General features: G+C 41.0%; 1 protein-coding gene across 1 annotated transcript; it reads left to right on the top strand.

The window, feature by feature from the left end:
- Positions 1 to 16,923: 16,923 nt before the first annotated feature.
- On the top strand, positions 16,924 to 23,598 carry LOC114270228 (uncharacterized). The gene is made up of 4 exons (XM_028211673.2): positions 16,924 to 17,150; positions 17,989 to 18,106; positions 18,188 to 18,416; positions 23,159 to 23,598. Exons 1-4 carry the CDS (start codon positions 16,999 to 17,001, stop codon positions 23,185 to 23,187), a joined length of 528 nt encoding a protein of 175 aa, XP_028067474.1. The 5' UTR covers positions 16,924 to 16,998; the 3' UTR covers positions 23,188 to 23,598.
- The last annotated feature ends 1,502 nt before the right edge of the window (positions 23,599 to 25,100 follow it).

The following is a 25,100-nucleotide window of genomic DNA, read 5'->3' as shown; positions in this document are numbered from 1 at the left end:
GAGGGTTGTGAGAGACCGACAGGGTGAAGGTCGACCGAGGGGAGTGACCGACCATGAGGAGGGTCGACCGCAAAGGGTGGCCGAGCGGAGGGACTGACCATGAGGAGGGCCGACCACGAAGGGTGGCCGAATGGAGGGACCGACCATGAAGAGGGCCGACCACGAAGGGTGGCTGAGGGGAGGGATCGACCATGAGGAGGGCCGAGCACGAAGGGTGGCCGAGTAGAGGGACCGACCATGAGGAGGGCCGACCGCGAAGGGTGGCCGAGTGGAGGGACTGACCCTGAGAAGGGCCGACCGCGAAAGGGGGGTGTTGGTGTGCGGGGCTCGAGGGATGACGGGGCATATGGTGATTGTAACAACCCTCATCACTGTTTACCGATTAACCATTGATTACTGCTAAACTGAGACTGATTATGATTGGTAACTGAATTGATTGAAGTACTGAACTGACTGACTGAAATCTGGAACTGAATTGATTAAGTATATCTGTTTAATTGTATGTCTATCTGTTGACTGTTTTATTATCTGTTCATGCCTTTGTGTTTAAACTGCGAATTGAAGGCCTTATCGGCAGCCGAATCTGAAATTGATTGATGATTTGTGATCCTTAGAATTAATGTGATTTTATGGCATATTTAGTTAAAATGTGATTTGGTATGATTAAATTAGGTTAAGATAAGCCAAATTGCATGAGTTGACTTAATTACCATTTTGACACCATTGAGTGGGCCACTTAGCCAACGTACTTGAGCCTTGTTTTACATGTAATCAAAACATTTCTTTAGCCATTTCCCTTGTTATTGCCGACCAAAAGGGAGAGAGGGAGAGAAGTGAGTGTTCTTGAGAGTTGGCCTAGAGAACTTGAAGAATTGAAGGACAATTGTCTAATTAAGCTTCTAGTCTTGGGATTGAAGAGTTAGGTAAGGAAATTCAACCTCTCATTGTTGTGTTTAAGTTGATTCTTGCATGGTTCATGTCTAATTGAGGAGCCAAGTCATGTCTTAGTCTAATAATGTTGAATTGGAGCTCATTCCATGCATGCATGTTTGAATTATTGAGTTGTGAGTTGATTTCATGGTAAAATGTTATATGCATGTTCATATTGTGTTTAAGTCCATGATTTCATCTTGTCCTTGGAAGAATTGGCTCATTAGAGCATGAAATTGAAGCTTTGAAATGGTTTAAATTCATGCATGTTATGTTTGAATTATATTCTTGAAAATTGGTTTGAAATTGAGTTGTTTGAAACACCCTTGGGCTTTGATTTTACAATTGAGCTTTGGAATCATGTTAAACTATGAGTTTTGGGATGTTTTCTGGAAAATTGGCCCAAGAGGATCGAAATTTATGTTTTAAAAGTTGAATTTGAACTTGAGGTTCAAATCTGGGAATTCCAGATTTTGAACTCACGCTCGAGCGGGGTGACTGGCGCTCGAGCGTGAAATTCGTGCTCCCAGTACTTTACACTATTTTGAAGTCCGCTCGAGCGGAATAATTGACGCTCGAGTGGGACATTGTGTCTCATGCTCGAGCGGGTGTCGAGCGCCCAATCGAGCGTGATTTTCACCTATCCAGCACTTTTGACTGTTTTGCAGAACGCTCGAGCGGGTAAGTCTGCGCTCGAGCGGAAACCTTTGTCTGCATGTCCGTTCGAACGGAGTAACCTACGCTCGAGCGTGACCCCTGTTTTCTGAAAATTCTAAAAATGCTTTTAAAGTGCATCTTTGCATCCTCATCTCATCCTAGGCATTCTTAGGCCTAGTTTAAGACATCTTACTGAGGATATAGATGTAGAACACACCGAGGAAAATTAGGGATTAAGTTATTATCTTTCCCAACTGTGTAGCTTAGTGTGTGTTCAATCTGTAACTGTGTAGGGTTGGTGACTGGGGACGCGCTCTAGCTCTACTGTAGTCCAGAACTCTGTGAGTAACAACTGTGTAAAGATATGTTCAAAAGGATTATCTTCTGAACAATTGAACTGTACTGCTTTCTGAACTGATACTGTTAATTGAATGAATGTATGTCCTATATTCTGAACTGTATTGTGTCATCCTTAGCAACTACTGTTTACTGTTACTGTTACAGAGATCTCTGTCGGTTCCCTTGTTGGAACCACTACTGTTATTGATTGATGGCCATCATTTACTGTTCGGTCTTTTAAGACCTACTGTTTACTGTACTGTTATGCTAATGGATGTACCACATATGACTGAATGACTGATATACTGAATTAACGAACTATTTTCATTACTGTAAGGACATTCATTCTTAACCTCTTTACGCATTACGTTATTCACTGGGCTTTAGCTCACTGCTCATATATATATGTACGTGCACAAGCACCAGACCGTGGTTAGAAGCGGCGGGGTAAGCTCCAGTTTTGTCAAGCCAACCACTGTGCCTCACTGCGAGGTTCCGAGCCTGTCAAGTTATGGCTTAGGGGTGTTTTAATTTCCCTGTCTGTCTCTGTATCTGTTCGTATAACTGTATAGACTGTTACCGTACTGTTTAATAGGGATTAGGTCCCTGAACTGAATGATTGTATATATATGTACATACTGTTCTGTAATGTTCATGTATATGTGTATGAAAAGTCTTTTTGGCATGCAGACTATTACAACTCATTGGATATTGTTTATTTACTGTTTTGGCTTCCGCCATGCCCCTGTACTCTGTTTTACTGTATTACTGTTAAGCAGGCCTTCGATAATCTTGGATTACTGGCCGGTTACGGTGCTAAACCCATAGGGGCGGGTTTAGGTCATGATAATGATTTGAAGTGGAAAAGACAGGGTAGGTGGGGGGGCAGTGAATCGTGGTCGTACATGTGGCAGGATCGTGTAGTGGGGAAGGTTAGGCGTTGGGTAAGAAATGAAACGATAGGTCATTATAGGGTGTCGAAAAGGCAGTGTTGGAGGATTTTTTGAAAAATTTCAAACTGGTGAAATTTGATTATGACCCTTGGAATATAGGCAAACCTTGGGCTTTTGGTATTATCCGTTTCATGTATCTTTTTGTAAACAACCAAAATATTCCAAGTGTAAACTCCTTCGTCGCTAGTGATACACCCTTGCAACACTTCGTGAACTATCTCGCACCAGCATCTGAAGCTATTCGCAGACATACAAGAGAGATGGCCCAAGAGGAAGCAACAAACGCAAGGGTCGATCCATTGGGCGACGACGATGCGGTGGATTTGACAGAACAATACCGGACGTAGAGGTGAGTGGGAAGCGAGGGGGAGCCGATGGAGCGATCTCGTTCATCCACAATGATAGCGGCTGCGCAGCCAATCAGCCAGGTCGAGCCAGATCACTGGCATACGAATGTCGGTAAGTCGACTATTACCACGGAGGAGTTGGTGGGTATACGCAAGAAATACCAGATTCCCGTAGAAATAGAGTTAAAGCTGCCGACAACGAATGAGAGGCCATCTGACGCCCAACCGGGGGAGTTTGCCCTCTACGAGGAGGCGTTGAAGGGAGGGTTAAGGTTGCCGCTTCCGCAGGTGGTAGTAGATGTCCTAAACCGGTTGGAAGTGGCGCTGGTCAACTAATGCCCGACGCGTAGAAGATTGTACTGGCCTGTGCAAGCGCGTGGCTGAGGGTGAATGAGGGGGCAGCTATGACAGTGGACAAGTTTTTTGCATGCTACAAGGCCTCGGGACAGCAAGAAACTTGGGTCACTTTGCAGGTGGCGGCAAGGAGGGGCTTGGTGGCGGGTTTGCCGTTATCAATAAAAGGATGGACGCCACGGTGGTTCTACGTGTCCGCAAACGGAGGAGTTGGAGTACGCACGGTGTGGAGAGTGCCCACCAAGTTTGTGGAGCCAAAGTTAGGGGCAGCAGCTAAGGAGAGGGTGAAGAAGGTGAAGGCATGGAGGGAGAAGGAGGGCGCCAAATGGGACGAGCTCGTTCAGCCGTCAGCCTTGTTTGCCGCAAGGTTGGGCCCTCAGCCGACCGGTGAAGACCAGGAACCGGTGGAATTAGAGGCGAGAAGGAAGGCGCAAGAGGCGGAGGATAGGACCATTCTCGCCAAGGCCAGCAAATTCAAAGAGTCACAGGCAGACCGGCCGCCGAAGCCGATCGCGAGGGAGAGGGTCCGACCGCGCCCCAAACCGCTGGGAGAAAAGGACTTGAGTGAATTTGAGCCACGACCACCCCCAATTGATCCTTTGAAGGAAAGGGCCAACAAGAAAGTGGAGGTTGTGGCGAAGAAGAAGAGAAGGGTAAGGGAAAGGGAGAAAGGGCCAGCCCTGAAGAGGAGGAAGGAGGCGACGGCGGAGAAGACCCCCGAAGTGGGGTTGGGAGAAGCAGCTAAGGGGGTGGAGAGTGGGGCGACTGGCCTTGAAGAACCAATGGAAAGTGGGCGTGAGTGGCGCTGGGTAGAGGGCAGAGCCACAACCTAGGGAGGGTCTTGCGCCCCAAGGAGAAGGAGAGAGGGCTGCGTTGAAGACCGCCTTCTACCACGTCCCAATGGTGTCCAGGCGAGTGGAAGGAGAAGGGAGAGAGGCCAGGATGGCTGCAGATCGCCTGTTGGGGGTGGTCGAAGACGCAGCTGTGCGCTCGATGGCTGGTTTTACTGAGGCCGAGCTGCTGAAGGGCTTATGCTTTGCCCAGATGGAGGTGACTGCCTTAGCAGGAGCCCTGTTGAACAAGGCGGCGGCGGCAAAGGGTGAAGTGAGGAAGGAGAGGGAAAGGTTGGGGCAAGTGGAGGCCCAGCTTGAAATTTTCAAGAAGGAGAGCGCAGGCTAGAGGAAAGCTACGCGGAGTGCGTGTGCCAGGGGGTTGGAGGAGGCTTAGAAGGCGAAAAAGATGGGGGTGTTAGCGGTGGTGCAGAGCAATGTTGCCGATCGTGCCCATGTTGAGCTGCTCGCGGCCAAGTTGGAGCTAGAGGACGAACGCCGCAAGGTGGTGTCGCTCGAGTTCCAGCTGGCTGGCGAGCAGAAGAAGCTAGAAGAGGCCCAGACAGCCTGCACCGTCGCCAACGAACGGTGGGATGAGGCGATGACTTGTAACGAGGATCTACGCGCCAGTTCGATTAAAGAAAAAGAAGAAGCAGATCGGAAGATCGCGGGGTTGGAGAAGGATCTGACAGACGAGCGTGCCAGAGCAGCGGTAGAGAATGCAGGGTTGGAGAAGGAGTTAGAGGAAAAAAGGACCAAGGCAGCCTCTGAAAGGGCAGCATACCTTGGCCTGTGCGTAACAGCAGTAGAGCAGTTCAAGGGGTCTGCTGACTTTCAGATGGCTGTCGATGTCGTGATCGCCAACAGCTTGGTGAGAGAGGGGTCTGGGGGGGCTGGCCCGTCGGGGGCGACCGCTGGGAGTAAGAGTGAAGAAGAAGTGATCCAAAGCTTCCCGCGGTTGGACTTCTATAAACACGATATGGCTGAGTTCTGGGACAGCGATTGGAAGATGTTTAAACGCAAAGCAGAAGAGCTGTTCCCAGACTTAGACTTCAGCAGTGTGAAGATCGACGAAGATGATGTGGCCCAGACCCTTTTAGACGAGGGTGTTGAAGAAAAAGACCTCATCTCAAGTGAAGAGGAATGATTGGGGTGAACCAAATTTGTATTCAAAATGTTGGCTGTTTTGTGTTTTGTGTTTTTTTTTTTTTTTTTTGTGATAGACTTATGTATAAGTTTGTGAATGAATAAAATTATGAAATAAACTTATGTAAAAGTTTGTGAATGAATAAAATTATGGGCTGTGTTTGTGTTTTTATGCTATTGTCTGTATTGTTTGAGGATCTGCAAAGAATGAAAGTTTAAAATGTAGAGTGAAGTTTAAAATGTAAAAATGTGAAAAACGTGAAGTTGCGAATCATGACCCAACAGGGAGCCAATTTGACTTGAAAAATGTTGAACTGCAAAGGTCCTAAAATGTGAAGTTTTAAATCATGTTGTAAGAGTGTTGAAGAGACGTAATAGTGGACCTGGAATCTGACTAAGTATTGCAACTATGCCACAATCATGAAGTTGCAATAGTGGTCTTGGCTGAGCGCTTCATTCGTGCTTAGTTTGGGTTGAGCCATGATTAACATGGTCTGGCTGAGTCTTCAGGTAACTCAGTCTGGCTGAGCTCTTTGTGCTCAGTCTGGCTGAGGCTATGAGTAACTCAGTCTAGCTGAGCTCTTCATGCTTAGTCTGGTTGAGACTTTAAGTAACTCAGTCTGGCTGAGCTCTTGGTGCTCAGTCTGGCTGAGGCTTTGAGTAACTCAGTCTAGCTGAGCTCTTCATGCTCAGTCTGGCTGAGCTCTTGGTGCTCAGTCTGGCTGAGGCTTTGAGTAACTCAGTCTGACTGAGCTCTTGGTGCTCAGTTTGGCTGAGGCTTTAAGTAACTCAGTCTGGCTGAGCTCTTGGTGCTCAGTCTGGCTGAGGCTATGAGTAACTTAGTCGGGCTGAGGCTTGTAGCTGAGTGCTGCAATCAGGACGTTATAGAGATACCACACAGATGATTGAGATATAAAATTGTTGTCATGTAAAGTGCTGCCCATTTGATCAGAAATGTTCATCATGTGATAGAAGAACAAGAAAATTCAAGTGTGCAGATTGCCAAAAAGGAAAATACAATAATTGATCAATACAAAAATAGGAATTTATTAAAAATAACGCTTCAAGTGTTCGGCGTTCCACGGATGGGGGAGGTCTTGACCGTCCATGTCCTGCAGTCGGTAAGTGCCCGGATGAGGTCTGGCTTTAACAACGTAAGGTCCTTCCCATTTGGCTGCCAGTTTGCCCTCAGCCGGATTTTTGGTGGCAAGGGTTACTTTGCGCAAAACAAGGTCCCCTATGGCGAACTCCCTTGACCGGACTTTGCGGTTGTAATGTGTTCTCATTTTCTGTTAGTATGAGGCTCGTCTAACAGCGGTGGTTTCTCGGAGTTCTTCAATTAGGTCTAGGTCTGCCCGACACAGCTCCTCAGTTAGTTCTGGGTTCGGATGTAGAATTCTTGGGGTAGGCAGACCGATTTCCACTAGGATGATCGCCTCGGCGCCGTATGTTAAGCGAAAGGGGGTATTCCCAATGGGGGTTCGAGCGGTAGTGCGGTAGGCCCAGAGTACATTCGGTATTTCCTCAGCCCAGAGTCTCTTAGCAGCTTCCAGTTTAGTTTTGATGATCTTTAGAAAGGAACGGTTGGTAACCTCAACTTGGCCATTGGCTTGGGGATGACCTGGGGAAGAGAAGCATGGTTGGATTTTTGAAGTTCTGCACAGAATTTCCTGAACTTGGCATTGTTGAATTGTTTGCCGTTGTCGGAGACGATGGCTTGAGGGATGCCAAATCTGCATACAATCGACTGCCAGATAAATCTGGTTGTGTTCCGCTCGGTAATTGTGGCAAGGGATTCTGCCTCCACCCATTTAGTGAAGTAATCAATGGCGACAATGGCGAATTTGGTTTAGCCTCGGCCAGTGGGCAATGGACCAACTAGGTCGATCCCCCATTTGGCAAACGGGTAAGGGCTGCAAAAGGTGATCAACTCTGTAGGAGGGGCATGATGGATGTTAGCGAAGCATTGGCACTTGTCACATTTAAGCACAAATTCAGCGGTATCTTGGTTAAGAGTAGGCCAGAAATAACCGGTGCGGAGTATTTTGTGGGCTAGTGACCTGCCACCCGAATGATTGCCACATACGCCCTCATGGACTTCTCTCATCACGTAGGTCGCTTGATCAGGATTGAGGCATCTCAGGTATGGGCGTGAAAAACCTCGTTTGTACAAGAGGCCACTGATAAGGATGTAGTTCGACGATCGGGCTCTGACCTTGGCGGTCTACTATTTGTCGCCTAGCAGTTCCCCCGTTGTCAGAAATAGAAAGATGTCGGCCGCCCAGGGAATAGGTTCATTTTGGAGGAAGTAGACTTGCTGCTGAGTTGGGGAAATGACAGGGTGGGCCAGGTATTCGAGGCGGACACCGTGGTTGAGGTCTGACTAGTCTGTCGAAACTAACTGAGCCATTTCATCCGCCTTGGAGTTTTCTGTCCGAGGGATGTGCTGGATGTGGAAATTATTGAAGAGACGAGCTAGAGAGAGTGCAATATCCCTATAAGCCCGCATTGTGTCGTCCTTGGCATCGAATTCCCCCGTGATTTGTCCGACAAAGAGCTGAGAATCGCTGAACACTTGGATGTGGCTGACACCAATGTTTCTAGCAAGGCGAAGGCTTGCAATCAATGCTTTGTGTTCAGCCTCATTATTGCTTGTGTCGAACAAGAAGCAGAGAGCACATTTGAAATAACCACCCTCAGGGGCGGTGAGGATGAGACCAGCCCCACTACCTTCTTTGCGAGATGATCCGTCGACGTTGAGGGTCCAAGAGTGGGGTCTTTTGGCTTGGTAGGGGGTGACGGGAGCGGAAGAACTGTGGTTGGAGTGGGATTAGTGAATTCCAAGATGAAATCAGCAACAGCCTGCCCTTTAATCGCTGTTCGAGGCCGGTAGGAGATGTCAAATTGGCTGAGCTCGATCGACTGTTGTATTAGTCGGCCGGACAACTCTGGTTGTTGCATGATTTTCTTCAACGGTTGGTCGGTGAGGACGATAATGGAGTGGGCCTGGAAGTAAGGCCGGATTCGTCTTGAGGCTATGACCAAGGCTAAGGCCATTTTTTCAAGCAATGGGTAGTTTTGTTCTGCTCCTTTGAGAGCCTGATTGATGTAGTAGACCAGTCGTTAGATAGAGCTGTCTTCCTTGATGAGTGTTGCACTAACTGCAGTGTTTGACATGGCCAAATAGAGAAAGAGGGTTTCGCCCGTGATTGCCTGAGAAAGTAAGAGGGGGTTGGCCATGCACTATTTCAACTGCTAAAAGGCCACTTCGGATTCTGCCGTCCACTCAAAAGTTTACTGAAGAACTTTGAAGAAGGGGAGGCATTTGTCCGTTGCACGAGAAATGAAGCGGTTGAGGGCGGCAACTCGGCCAGTAAGCCGTTGAACCTCATTAACCGTTCTGGGTGACTGCATTTCAATTAAGGCCTTGATTTTTTCGGGGTTAGCTTCGATGCCCCGCTGACTGACTATGAAACCCAAGAACTTCCCAGATCCTACGTCGAAGGCGCATTCTCCGGATTGAGCTTCATTTGGTACTTCCGTAGGGTGCCGAAGGTCTTTCGCAGGTCAGCCAGATGATCAGTGGAGAGCTTGCACTTGACTAGCATGTCGTCAACATATACCTCCGTGTTCTGGCCTATCTGATGATAGAAGACGGCATTGACCAACCGTTGGTAAGTGGCTCCGACATTTTTCAACCCAAACGGCATCACACGGTAATAGTAGATGCCCCGGTCGGTGATGAAGGAGGTGTGTTCTTGGTCGGACGGGTGCATTAGAATTTGGTTGTACCCAGAGAAGGCATCCATGAAGCTGAGCATTTGATGGCCGGCCGTGGCGTCAACCAGCAGATCTATGTGAGGAAGAGGGTAGCTGTCCTTGGGGCAAGGGCGGTTGAGGTCGGAGTAGTCGACATAGAGTCGTCATTTACCATTATTTTTACGAACCAGAACCACATTCGACAGCCACCTGGGGTAGTCCACATTTGTGATAAACTGTGTCTCAAGGAGCTTATCTACTTTAGAAGCAATAAGGTTATTGCGCTCCGAGTGGAAGATGCTCTATTTCTGGCGGATGGATCGGAAATGGGGCTCAATGCTGAGACGGTGGTTGATGAAGGAGGGGTCAATACCTGGCATGTCGGAGTGGGTCCAGACAAATACGTCGTTGTGCTCAACCAGGAGGGCGGTGAGGTCGACCTTGGCCTGAGAGGATAGTTGGCTGCCAATCTTGGCAGTTTTTGTCGGGTTGGTGGGATCGATGAGGACCTCGATGAGCTCTTCCACTGGTTCCCCTCTGACCAGCTCGTCCTCATCTCTGACATTGAGTCCTTCAATGATCATAGCCTCTTTAAGCTTGACTTCTTTAAGTGAGGCGACATAACACTCTCTAGCCACGGTCTGCTTTTCCCTCACTGTGCCGACTCCAAGATCGGTGGGGAACTTGATGGCAAGATGGAAAGTGGATGTGATAGCTTGGAAGGCATTTAGGGTAGTACGGCCAATGATGATATTGTAGGCAGAGGGGCAGTCGACAACAAGAAGGTGAGTAACTTTGTGGTCTGCCACGGGTATTCGCTGATTGTGATGAAAAGATCGATGGAGCCGATGGAGGTCACCCGATCACCCGTAAAGCCGACCAATGGAGTTTGGAGAGAGAACAGACTTTCTTCCTCGATCTTGAGTTGGCAGAAGCAATTTAAGAAAATGATGTCGGAAGAACTGTCGTTGTCGACAAGAACCCGTCTGGCCTTGTAATTGGAGAGGAGGGCAGAAATGACGAGAGGGTCGTCATGGGGGTAACGGATGCCTGTGTAGTCGGCGTCTGTAGAGGTGATAGGCTCGGTCCACTACCTGGGCTGTTTGGAGGGTCGGTCCAACGTGGTAACTTCTTTGTCTGAGCCCTGCCTTATTTTTCTGAGTTCTGCTCGCTGAGCCGAGCGTGATGGTCCTCCACAAGCAAGCCCTCCGGAAATAACTCTGATTTCTCCAACAGGTGGGGCGGGGTTACCTTGTGCCCGAGGTTATTGTGGAGGGCGATCATGACCTTGGTTAGGTTGTGCTGGTTGTCAGGAAGGGGTGCACTGGTGGTTGTTTCTGATGGATTCAATCCGTTGCCTCTGCTGAGGGCAAGTATCTGTGAATTGACTGAGACGTCCTTGACGAATCAAGCCCTCGACCTGATCTTTGAGGTTAACACACTCCTCAGTATTATGGCCGTGGTCCTGGTGAAAGCGGCAATATTTGGATTGGTCTTTCTGATTGGAAAGAGTCTGTGATGGTTGGGGCCATTTTAGGGGGTAGTCCTGTTGGATCTGATTGAGGACTTGTTCCATGGGAGAATTGAGGGGTGTGTACCGCTCGAATCGGCCGGGCGGTCGGGCTAGTGCCGACCGGTCGGCTCGGGTGGTCGGTCATTGTACTGAGGTGTTTGGTGAGTATACTGGGTATTTCTGGTTTCTGAGTCATTTGTCTTCTCTCTGGAGGTCGGGTTTTTGGCTATTGGGCCTTGTCGGGCGGCTAGGGAATCTTCGGCATTCATGTATTTTTAGGCTTTGGAGAGTAGGGTTGTCATGGAGGTCGGGGGGTTTTTTGAGAGGGAGAAAAAGAAATTAGATGACCGTAGACCGGCCATGAAAGCCGTAAAGATGACCTTGTCATCGTTTTTCGCTACCTGCAAGGTTTCGGTGTTGAAGCGGGTAATGAAACTACGCAGCGACTCCCCCTCGGTCTGACGGATATTAAGGAGTTAGGTTGCTGGACGTCGTTGGCGCTGGGCTCCAATGAAATGGCAGAGGAAGGAGTCACTGAGGTGCTGGAAAGTGGAGACAGAATCTGCTGGTAGTTGACTAAACCAAAGTCGAGCCGACCCCTTGAGTGTTACCGGGAAAGCCCGACACATGATCTCGTCGGGGATTGCATGGAGGATCATGAGAGTTTTGTAGGTCTCCAAGTGATCGACTGGGTCCGTTGTACCGTCGAAAGAGTCGATGGTGGGCATTTTGAACTTGGGGGTTAGAGGTTTGTCCCGGATAGAGGCAACGAACGGCGAGTTGGCCGTGGTGGATGGTTTATGCTGTATGTTTTGCATGACTCTTTGGAGCTGGAGTTTCATGGCTCGGAGTTCTGCATCCCAGAAAGGAATGTTGTCACCACCGGAGAAGAGCGGGGGCTGGACACTACTGGCCTCTCCTTCGGGGGTTGGTACCGGGGCTGATGGATGCGGGGCCCGGGGTAGCAGGTTTATATCAGGGAGGGAAGCTCGTAAGCCTTCCAAGTTGGGTGGGTTAGGTTGCAGGATAGTATGGCTCGGGGCTCGTTCTTGGTTAGGTGGAATATCTGGAGGTGGTGGAGAAGGCATAGGAAGGTTTCTTTGGAGTAGAGCATTAATCAGGGCTTGGTTTTGCTCGGCCAAGCGGTTAATGCTGTTGGTGAGCTCGGTGAAATACTGTGGTGGGTTATTCGGATTGGGAGGGTCGGCTTGATGATCGAAAACATTGGGGTGAGAAGCCATGGATCTAATTGTGACCATCCACCTTCACAGGTGGTAGGAGGGGGTTATTGGGAGAGGGTCTCCGGCGACAATGAGCACAACTGGTGCGTGGAACAAAAACCTTTCCCACAGACGGCGCCAACTGATGATACAGCGGGTTCCAGATGGAACGGGTCAGGTTGATCCACGCTTCCCAAATCGGTGTCCAAGGGATCAAGCCCATTAGAAGACCTGCACACGAGTTCAACGGGGAATGGGGAGTCCCCCAGTGAACCCGCCGACGAGCAAGTTAGAGAGAGAAGCGAAATGTAGAGATGAATTAGAGATAGAAAAGCTTAACCTTCTTCTTATCTTCGACGTCTGCTTATATCCTCTGGTAATCATTTCGTTGTCCCTTCCGACCTGTCACCTTGGCCGAAAGTCTATGCTCTAGCTTACCTTGTTCATGGTGAAGGCGTTCTGTCTCGACGGAGAGGGGTTATCGCAATAAATGCTGTAAGGGGCTTCATTAATGGCGCTGTGCAGTGGTAATAACTTTGCAGATCTTTGTCTGCTTATGTAGCTTGCCCTTCTCTTGCCATGTGTCTTGCTGTCATTGGTTCTTATTGCTACGTAGGGCTTTAGCAATGCTGGGCTTTAGTATTTGAGTTATGTATTGGGCCTTAAATGGTGGGCTATAATCTTTATGGGCTTACCTATGTCACATTACAATATTTGTGCATTTTTCGCTACATCTTTTTTTTCTTTGGCCTTATGAATATTCTTTGTTTATATGTTATAAATGGTAAGCTTTATGATTTTGTTGATTTTCAAATTTGAGTAAATCTAACAAGATTTTGATTTCTATTAACAGTATTGATTGCGGAATTATTGTATGTTACATCATGTGTCAAATCATGAGAGATGAGCCTATTACAAAGTCTATGGAAGATGATGAAATTAACAATTTTCAAGCATCAATAGTGTATTGATTTTTGAATGATTCTTCAAAAGCATGGGGTGAGAAACGGTTTAACTTCAAAAGAAAAATAGCCAAGTAATATAACCTCAAAGACGACGATGTGGATGACTTTTGAAAACTATTTTTTTGTATCTGATGTGAATGATGAATGTAATTTTGTTTTTTTTTGTAAATGAAAGAATGCTAAAAGAGTAGTTGTAGGTGAAAGAATGCTAAAAGAGTAACAATGATACATGTTATACTTGTTATGGATTAGAATGAAACGTTGTTATAGATAGAATACAATGATACAGTTTATATTTTGTCTCTTAATAATATATGTAGTTGTGGTGTTATATTATTTTTGCACAAAGATTGCGTTATGAGCAGTAGGGATTTTGTGTATTGTTGTAAATTTTGGTGTAGGTTGGAAATGTTTTCCTATAGGACTAACATACTTTAAATTCAGAAAACAAATCAGAAATTACATGGATAAACATTCAACAACATAGTAAAATTTTACTTTCAATTCAGAGTAAATTTTACTTTGAAATGCAGTAAAAGTTTACTTTCATGTTAAGAAAAGTAATGTTTATTATTTTTAAGACTAGAATTTTACTTAAAATCTTCATGTTAACAAACTCCATTAGAAGTTCCTGATGATTACATTTCGCAAAACATTAGAAAATTCTGCTGCATCCATAACAACTGATCTTCTACGATCAACTTCCTCTTTGCTAACACCAACCTCTGAAATCGACGGACCAGGATCAACATCACTAGTGTCATCACCACCTCTGCGTACATCAATCTCTGACAAACTCAGACGACCTCTGCGTTCATGAATAACTGAACCACTTTCCCCAAAACCTCCTAACAACAAATCTCTTCGCCTCTCTGGTAAACCAACAGACTTAGTCCGTGTCAGAATCGGAATGGCCTTCGTTGGAGGGCAATGCCAAACATCAACATTATCATTAGTATATTTTTTAGATAACACAACAATAGAAGGGGCCCTCATTTGCGAATCTTTTGGCATGTCACTCGTAGAATACTTCAGATACCCCTTCATTTTACAATACGTAACCCCTCTTTTAATATTCGGATTTTCAAGTCGATACTTCACCATCCATGGCACTTGTTTGTCGTTAATTGAACAATAACCATTCCCATAATAGACTAACTCGCATTGACAATCCACTGGGAAAATAAACCATGCTTGCAAACTGTCATTACCGTCTAACCTCCAATCATAAATATTTACTCTGACCAACCCACTAGCATTGGGTGCGCAAAGGGGGGAATATTTTATCAATATTTTATCAACCTTAATACTTTTTTGTTTGTATCTTAACCTCAATTGAGAAAATAAATTAGGCAACGCAAGTTCAATACAACTGAAATCACTTGTTGAAACACCTTCAACAACCCTAGTTTTTATATCGTCCACCTCCATTAACCTGAACATTAGAAATAAAATACATCAAATTACAATTCTAAACAGTTTTAACGTACATTTGACTCCTTAAAGTAATTTTGCATTCCTTTCCACTAACAGTAGCAGCCACGAAATATATGACACCCTTTTGAATACTTCCAACATTTCCCAACAGCGTATCTTTGTAGTCCGTCCAAACATCAACTAGGAAGAACCGGTCTACAACTTCTATCCCGTGAAACCAATCCAACCACATGAAAAAAAATAATATTAAAATATCAAATTCAACCACAAAGCAAATCATATACTTGGATAACAACCATTCAACAATATAGTAAAAATGTTTTTTATTGAACACATAGTAGTAACCGACACTTGTCATTCTTTACATACACAAACTCAAATCCTATTTCAATGGCATATTTACATAATGCAGTCTGGAAATCCTTTACATCTTCAACAAATCTTTGAATGCTATTCACCCATCCAGAAGACAACAAAAGTCCTTTCTTAATGGTGACAAAACATAGAAATTAAATCCATTTTATTATCAGTAATGTTGGATCTACTCGCATAACAACATAAGAGCTGGAACCATTTTTCAAATTTGCAATCAGTTTACAGTAAAAACTTAGTGGCAATCAAAGTAAAATTTTACTGTTATTTTATCAAACAAAAACAAAGCACATAATACCAGAATAAAATTTTACTCTCATTTTATCAAACAAAAACAGAGCACATAGTACCAGAGTAAAGTTTTACTCCTAAACAAAAACAGAGTAGATAGTACTAGAATACAATTTTACTCTCTTTTTATGAAACAAAAATAACTAATCAACAACTAATCAACCAAAAAAAAAAAAAAAAAGACTAATTGACAAATCAACATACCTAAGCAAACTCGAACAATAATCAAACACATGATCAAAGCAAAACCTCTAAAACTAGATCAATACTCTTAATCTTGATGAAACTCTCAAATTCTGATACAGATTTATACAAATTTGAAATATAAAGCTCTTATTGATACATATTTCAAGATTGTTGAAGAACACATGATCGAAACAAATTTGGTGAGATCGTCGGCGGCGAATCATCTATTGTTGACCGATGGTGAGATTGTCGGCGGTGAGATTTTCAGATTTTGAGATCAAGTTTTTGCGAGATCTTTATTGATTAGATTTTCAAATATATGAGATCGTGTATTTATGGATTAGATTTTCATATATATGATATATATATGTGTGTGTGTGTGTGAAAGGGCAATATTATCCATAAAAAAAAGGAAAAAATTATGATATGTCCTTTCCTGAGCTACTCTTCTCTTTCTTAAGGACATTTTTTGAAGTTAAATTAGTTAAGTTATCCTTTATCCTAGAAAAAAGCCCAAAAATTTGGGGTTTCACAAAAAATTTCTAATTTTAAAGTACTAGTTGAATATTTTTTAATATGTTAAATAATAAATATTTTTGGAATTTTGGAATTTTTTAAATAATTATTTTTTTGAATTAAACTTTAAAAAGAGTTTGGTTATGAGTTTTGAATAGAATTTTCAATGAAGTTTTGAGTTATGTGTTTAGTTATGAGTTATAAGTTTTTGAATTAAGTTTAAAAAATTCTTTTCAAAACTTATGACAAACAACTTTTCTCATTTGAAAACTTATTTCAAAAATTCAAAATTCAATTCAAATTTTTTTTCCAAACTCATAACTAAATAAATTTTCTTTTTTCAAATTATGATTCAACAACTCAAAAATTCAAAATATAACTCCATTATTAAGGGCTATTTTGGGAACTTGGCTAAAAGTCACTTTTTTTGGTTAGTAGCAAAAGCCAAAAGTTGACTTTTTTGGCTTTTTTTTCATTTGGCAAGTTGGTTTTTAGCCAACGGTGCAATTACAATTTTACCCCTCATGGGTCACAATGTGTTACATAGGTTCAGTTGTAAATATTTTAAATAAATGGGGGTAGTTTAGTCATTTTATTATGATTTGACATCATAAACAAATATTAATCAAAAAAGTCAAAAGTCACTTTTTACTAACTTTCCAAATCATTTGTCTAAAAAAGCCAAAAGCTTGGTTAAAAGCCAAAAAGTCACTTTTAACCAACTTCCCAAAACAACCCTAAATTATGATTCTAAAACTAAACTAAACGCTATCTTAATATTTTCTAAAAGGGGAGTGATTCATCCCCCGAAAATGGGGGAGCCCGAATCCCCCTAATTTCCATTTCAGGTAAAAAAAAAAAAAAAAAAGGAAAAAAGAAAGAAAAAAAGAAAACAGTTTCCAAAATTGGAAATTAGGGGATTAGGGGGCAACTTTTTAGGGATACAAATCATTTCCCTTTCTAAAAATAAATATTATACTTCTTTAAGTACATTTATTTTAAATATATTTAAAAAATAAAAAAATTATTTAAAATATTAAAAAAATTCAATAAAAATAAAAAATAATTTTTTTTAATAAAGTGAATCAAAAATCTTAAAACCAAACAAGTGAATGGGTGCGGTGTGAACAGTCAAGTGAAGTACATAAAAAAACCATTTCAATTGGTGAGAGAGAGAGAGAGAATGGGGAGAGAGGTGTCAGAGAGCTGTGTAGAGAGTCTGATGACAGAGATTGTCTCTTCTTACTGCAATCACTTGTACGCCAACAAGCCAGAGCTCGCTGCTCGAAGGATCGAAGCTATCGGCTATCAGGTCGGCCACCAGCTCTCTGAAAGGTACTCTCTGCGAATCCCATATCTCCTCATTTGTTCACCATTTACACACACAAATTCATATATTTGTGTGATTAAAAAGCCTGAATCAAGTTCAAATTCCTAGTTTTTCTTGATCTTCAACACTTGTTTATAGCTTGTTCGAAAATGCTTAGGGTTTTGCAAATCGTGGAATTCCTTTTTTTTTTGGATCTGAAGGTGATATCTGATGACCTATTTTGATCAATTCAGTGGAATGCATTTTTGGAATATGTAGATATTGACTTGCATTTCAATAATTATGTGCACCTTGTAGCATCTCCAATCCTTTTTTTTTTTCCCCATCAAATTTGAGTGAAAATTTGGTTAAAAGGTTCATCTGATATCGAAGACGTCTTTCCTTACTCTCTTTTATTTGCCAAATCTTTTTGAAAAATTTCAAATTTATCCGAAAAATCTCTTTTAACTATTTTTTTATGAAAGAAAACCATCTCCTATGTTTACTATTTTTAAAATTTCATCAAATTTAAGTAAAAATATGAATGTTGGAAGTTTGGTGAAGGATTTGGGTCATCTTGATTTGGGGAAAAAATTACCTCTCCCTTTTATTTGGTACAAATTTGATGAAATGGTTGGAGCACACTTTTAGACATTTTCTCATCATTTTGAATTGATGAAGGATTGGAGATGCTCTTGTATCATTTTGTGGCTGTGAGAATTTCAGGAAGAAAAGATCTTTTCAAATTCTAAACCTGAAGCTTTCAATTGAATTTCTTGAGATATTGATACCTATTTCGTAATCATTCCTCATTCCTTGATATAAGGGTAGGGCTTAGAATTACACAATTTCACTTCTTATTAGGTATACGATGGACCGGCCACGGTTCAGTGATCATCTAGAGGCAATCAAGTTCATCTGCAAGGATTTCTGGACCGAGCTCTTCAAGAAGCAGATAGACAATTTGAAGACCAATCATAGAGTAAGTTTAGGGGCCTAAAATGAAATAGCATTTTAAAATTGTTGTAAGAATTTGACAAAGCGGGTTTCATTTGCCTTGTAGGGTACCTTTGTGCTACAAGACAATCAATTCAACTGGCTTTCACACATGTCAATTGAACCGTCCTCTCAAAACTCTGGTTCAGTTCAAGATCCATCTACTATGGCTGAAAGTAAGGCAGCACAAGCAACAGGCATGTATCTTTACTTCCCATGTGGAATCATACGGGGAGCGCTATCGAACTTGGGAATCCCTTGTGCGGTTTCTGCAGATATATCGAACCTTCCTGCTTGTGAGTTACTCTCTTTAAGTGCTTTCGATATTTCTCCATCGAAAGGTGAAAAAGCAATGGAATAAATATATTCAGCCTAGGGTTAATATTAAGAGCATTGGTGTAGGCCATTTGCCCAAAAATGTTGTTATTCTTGTTTCCATTGCCATCTGATATTTCTTGATTTTTTTTTGGTGTTGAAGAATATCATTTACTGAAGATTTGTGTTTCAATCAACTAAGGTCCTTCTAATCTGGTCAATTACTTTTTGGGTTGGGGTATGAACTTGAGTGAACTGTTTGGGCCCACACATTTTGATGATCCAAATCTTCTCTCTCTCTCTCTCTCTCTTTTTGTAGGGTTGTCTGTGTTTATCATCCTTGCAAAAATTAAGCCGATTTGATAATCACATTTTATCGCATTTATATCCGAAAAAATGACAACAAGTGTGTTTTTGAAAATAGACCATCCATTGTTTAGAGATAAATGCGATAAAATAAAGAGGGTTCGGTTATTGGATTGACTTAATTTTTTCTAAGGATGATATATACAAAGGATTTTACAAAATAAACGGTTTGGATCATTGAAATGAGACCTCTGGTGGGTCTCATAGGCTTGAATAGTTCTCTCAAGTACGTATTTGAAATTGAGAGAAGCCCAACCATTACAGGGAGGTACTCTCCTCTAGACCTTAAGATCCATAATCCTCTTGACTAAATACAAGAGAATGCCACGCGTATAAATAAAAATCTAATGGCAAGCAAAGTCCATAGCATTAAACTTAGTCTTCTCCCACCAACATTCCATCTTTCTTTCTCTCACCCTCTCTGCCTACCCACTCTTTCTCTCTCCTCCTACTCCACAAAGGAGACTAGCAGAGCAAAGTCTCATTACAAAAAAGAAAAAAAACCGTGTTTACCGTCCCACTCTATATTTCTTCATCTTCTCCTAAGCAACGAGCTTCTTGAAGAAATTTTTCACATCCTCCAAATAGCTTCATCATTCGCCGTTGCCATCGTGTCTAAGTAGTAATTTCGTCTCTACCACTCATCTAATTCTGTCTCCGTCTTTCCCCCCGTAATTAGTCAAATGAAAGATGTAAAGAACAACCCATACAGAAGTTTCTGTAAAGAGTCGTTCTCTCTTTCTTAAATACACACATGAGAGTGAGAAATCAACAAAACTTGGCGTCTTGATCATCAAAAATACCCAAAAGTAGAATGATACTTGTGATTTAAAAATTAGAGATAAAATTTATTTCCCAACAAGCTGTTGTTATTGTAGATTCTGATAGCTGATACATTTCATACCAAAGTGTCTTAGAAGAACAATCTTAGAAGCTTTGTTTGACTTTTCCCTTGAAGTAACGTTTGATGATATGTTCAGCAACTTTGTCTTAGACGAACAATCTCTCTAGACTATATATGTATGCGTACATGATATACATATACACTTGAAATTGAGCTTTTGATTATTGAAAATTTGCTTTTTAATGTATCCAAGTTTTGTTATGAAAATATTATGGGTTTACCATAATCTCTTTAATCAATTAAAAGCAACAAAGAGATAATGATCTAGATTTTGTGGGGATATAAGGAAAAGAAAGAGATAGGGGGAAGAACCATTGGCTAGCAACTATGTTACATGGATTTTTCAAAATAAATAAAATACCCATGCCGGACACCTGACACATGGACAAGAGTGTGGGATATGTATGTGGTTTTTTGCATCGGATTCTTCTTATATAGTTGTATTTAACACTATCATTATATGTATATATTGTTGTGTAATTGTTATAAAATGAGTAAAACAACTACGTTTGGGGACTTGAGATTTTAGCCAAAAAGTCAAAAAGTCATTATAAATTGTCACATCACTCTCTCTACTTTTCTACACATCTTTTCATAAAAAAATAAAAAAACTAACTAAAATAGTCAATTCCCAAACGATGATATCACTTGTAACATCGTTGTATCTTTACATAATAAATTTAAAATATGACAATTTTTTTTCAAATATGTGTATCTTTAACTTTGAAGTTTGATGGGTCTGATCTTTAGATACGCATCCACACCTGACACCTATACTCGAGACATAACTCTTGCAATGATGCCCTTGCTAATGGGAGGGGGTTGTCTTCCTCTTGGAAAGGCTAAAGCTCATCTAAGGTGACCTTTGTTTGGTGTGCCAAAATAAGAGGATTTTCACCATAAACAACTTGATTCAAAGGAATCGAATTAATGTCAATTGGTGTTGCACATGTAAGCACAGCAAAGAATCTGTGAGCCATCTTCTTATCCATTGTGAGGTAGCTCGGGATTCGTGGGTCTTGGTCCTTCAATTGTTTGGCCTAGCTTGGGTGTCTTATTCGTGGAGGGGTGCTTGGGTGGGAAGAGAAGGATCCCTGTGGCATTGTTGTTGTTGGTTTGGAGTGAAAGAAATAGAAAAACTTTCGTTAGAAGAATTAATTTTGATTATTAAGGGAACCATTTTCCGTTGTGGTTGGTTTGAAGTGAAAGGAATAGGAAAACTTTTTGTTGGCAAAGAAGAATTAATTTTGATTATTAAGAGTAAGCTATTTTCTTATTTGTTTTGTTCGTTGTCGGGGATTGTTAATATGTACTTGAATTAAATTTTAGATTTTGTATAGACTTTTATGTAGTCTTTGATATTTAGTTGGTATAGCTTTTTTTGTTTTTTTAAATACGGATGGTACCCTCTTGGAGACTCTTTGTTAATGAATTATACTTGTATAAAAAAAAAAAAAAAAAGGGATAGTAGTATGCTTTGTTATTCACAAATTTTATTTATTCTATATTATATTCATAATTTTGTAACATTATTTATTAAATAAAAAATTGTAATCAGCCAATTTATGATGAATGAGTACTTGATCCGCCAATTTCTTAAATTCTACTGGGAGTTTCTAAGTTAGAAAGTTCTATGTTATGTTAGCATAACTTTATAATTTAGAAGCTCTCAGTCTGATATCAAGTGATGGATCCCACATACATGTCTTCTATCTTAGTTGGTATGTTTGTTGCTGCACTAGTTAGTGTTTCTAGCATTACTGTAAAAATTAAAGAACATACAAAAAATCCTTACATTAAGCCTAACATCCAAGCTTCCTTCTAAGTCTCTAACCTCTAAAGTGAGTGCATAGCTGATGCAGGACGAATAGGGACAGCGCTGGATTTTCAAAACAGAGGTTATTTGATGGCCTCTCTATGGCCGCAGAACCCATCAGCCTCACTAGTGGCTGATAGGTCCCCACATTGGTTTCACTGAACTCTTAATTACTTCTACTTTGGTGTTTCAGTTGAAGCCTTAATTACCCTGATATCTGTGAGTTCAGAAATCAAATTGTGGGATATTATCTTCTGTTTACCTGGAACAACGTTCATTTTTCTATGTGAAGCGAGGGCGAGAACGGGAACAGGAATGTGGAACGCCAGACGCTCTATAATGTGGTACAATAGGAGTAGATTTGTATAGATTACACTAACAAGTTAAGGTACTAATAACATAATTATTTTTTTAACAAATGGACATTCAACTAATATTATGTCTAGTTGGTGTGTTTGTTGGTACACTAGTTTGTGTTTCTAACATTATTGTAATTTTTAGGCTTTAATTGAGAGGTTCTTCATTTCCCTTTTTTTTTATTTTATTTTAATGGATTTGTCTACAAATTACAGGCTTGATGTAATGAATGCCAGACTGGACTATTGAAGAACGTTAAAACTATATCTTTCTCAGCCATCTCTTTCTTTTGCCTATCCTCCGGTTCTTCTCCTTCTTCTTCTCTAGTCTTCCTTTGTCTGCTCTTCCTTTCCTCCGATAAAATTTGGAAATTTCTTGGTTCCCAGCCAAACTCAATTGAAATTAATTGGAACCATGTATACTAAAGTTGTTAGGCTTAGTAGAATCATAGTTTAGGTTATTTAGGATAGGTATAAAATTATTTTGTTATTTATTTGTTTTCTGATGTTAGGTTAGAGATATTTTGGTAATTTCAGCATTATTTGTATTTATGAGGTACTGTTCATGTGATCGCAAAAAATGTCATTTTTTCGTTCTCAATGCCCTAATATTTTGCTTTACCTTTTGAAACTATTAAATCTTCATATTTTACCACCCATCTGGCTGTAAAACCAATTAAAGTCAGTCCCAAAAGCCCACATTTGCTACTACTATACAATACACATTGACTTTGGGCTCATTATTTGAAGGTGAGTGCACCCCATCTTTGTCCTATGTCGTTCAGCCACGAAAACCAATTTTAATGAGTCTAAAAGTACATTTTCTACTCACTTTTGAGCTCCCCGCTAGTTGGAGAATATTCCCACCGCTCGTACTTCTCCTAATACATGCAATACAAGGGTAGAATTGATGGCAAACGCAGTTGTACTTCCCTAACCGTAACTCTAACCCTATGTATGACTTTTGGAGCTTGAAAACAGACCTTCAGTTCTGCATGCAAAGGATTTGATGCTGCAACAGAGATGAAAACATTTTGATATGCCATAAATGAGAGACAAACTGATTCTATAATAAATGCAGTTTGTTTTGAAACCATTTTAAAGTCACTTTGTTGTAATTTGTTGTTTTCTTTCTTGTTAAGTTTTGGTATAAAAACATATTGAGCTCATGGTGATTCGAGATTTATTTATCTATTGCTTACATTTCAGAGTTGTTAATATCCCTCTTTCTGCATATTTATGTATATCTGCATCTATTCATGTATTTGAATTGCTGAACAGGTTCATTTGTGATCCGGATAAAGGCCTGATGAGTGGTATTAACAGAGGGATTCAGGCTTCTGTTCAATGATCTGACCCACACCAAAGATGTGTTCTTCTTTCTACTCCGTAACTATTTACTTATAGTAAAACTTTTGAATGTTAAAATCATTAAATCTGTATAACTGAAATTCTTCTGGAGAACTTTGTGTGTCTGTCTCCCTGAATGAACCATGCTGTTGTAAAGTAGAGTTGCAAAATATCTCATTTTTAGTGTTTCCACAGTTCTAACGCAAATAGATTTTAAGGATGTTTCAGTAGTACATGATGCTGTTTGGTGCAACTTGTATGAGTTGCTTATAGCTTATTTTATTTGAGAGTATGTGCTAGACTATTTGATACAATTTCAACTTACAACTGGAAAAAGTAACATAAATAAGATGAAAAGAACTTAATATTTAGAAGCTGGGGAGAGGTGCTTTTCACTTCTGTTGTTTTATTATCATTTTTTAACTTATAATAAGTTGTACCAAACATGCCATATGTTGCCTATTTTGCTATTTTTAAGTTACACCAAACATGCCCTATGTTGTTTATCTTAATGTTTTTGGTAAATTACAAATATACCCTTTAATGTTTGTTTAAAATACGAATTGTTTTTTAGGATTACATTATGCCTCTTTAAGATTTTAATTCCATAACAAATTACTCATTTTATTAATAAATTATTAAGTTAGGGAACAATTTGTAATCATGTCACAAACATATTTTAATTAACAATTTAAGTAATTTTATTGTTGTATAGGAAAGTAGTTAAAAAATTTATTTTTTCTATTAATTCTGTTAGATAAATATTTTTGATAAAAGAGTATTTGTAATTTTTAAAATCACAATGAGTTATTCATATTTTAAATAAATTTCATGCAGTGTATTTTAATTTGCATAATGTTTTTGTTTGAAAGCTTTGTATAAGCCCACTAATCAGATATGAGAGTTTCTATTCACACACCATGTATTATCTCAGTTCACACTATTTTTCAAAATTTTAAATTACTATCTTGCATTTTAAGAAAATTACTTAAGATGACAAGAATACACCCATTCAAACACTCTGGCACCAGGTACCATTTTTGGCGCTACAAACCCTAGCTAGTGTTGATGCCAACAACACCATCTACTAGTCCCCAATCCTCGCAACACCTTCCTTACCCTTCCTCGTTGCTTCTCTAGCAACCTTCTCTCCTCGGCTTCCTCCTCTTGTTATCCTTTTTATTCTCTCAAAACCACCACCTATCACCACTCACTCTCTAATCCCATCGCATCACCGTTTCCCACAACCTTCCCTAGTTTTCCCTTCGCAATCTTGAACTTGTTGTCCCTCATTTGCAGTGTCGCCACAACCCTAAGATGAAGAGAGAGAAGATCACGATTGAGAGAGAGAGAGAGAGCAATCCCGTAGTAGCTCGACGACAAAGAAAGCATATTGCGATTGAGAAGGAGATGTATCGCAAGAATGGCCGATGAGAATGATGGTGGCGACGGTAACAATGGTGACGGTAGTGGCAATGAAGGTGTGTGACGAGAAAAGGAAGAGAGATAAGGAGGCAGTGGAGCGACTGCTAAGGGAGGCGGTGGCATTGGTGTCTTCGGTGCCAAGAGTAGAGGTAGCAACAATGGATGGTGATTTTAGGGTTAGAATTAGTGGCTAAATGACAAATGTATTTGAGGAAATTGATGGTGTGAATTAAAAAAGAAAAAAAGAACGATAAAAATTGTGTTGTGTGAATTAAATAATGGTATGGGATGAGAGAATTGGTAGTGTAAATAGAGGCTCCCTTAAAATATAACTTGATATGATATAGTCATGACTTGTGTGACATTTGATTATGTGTCATTGAGGTGTTGGTTATGACTTAATTATAATCTATTATGATTATTATTTTGGTTACGACTGAAGAAATTT

This window comes from Camellia sinensis, chromosome 2 (assembly GCF_055761805.1).
Source record: "Camellia sinensis isolate YWXY chromosome 2, ASM5576180v1, whole genome shotgun sequence".
Lineage (NCBI taxonomy): Eukaryota > Viridiplantae > Streptophyta > Magnoliopsida > Ericales > Theaceae > Camellia > Camellia sinensis.
Note: the sequence above shows the minus strand (reverse complement) of the source record. Positions and strands in the feature narration are given on the sequence as shown.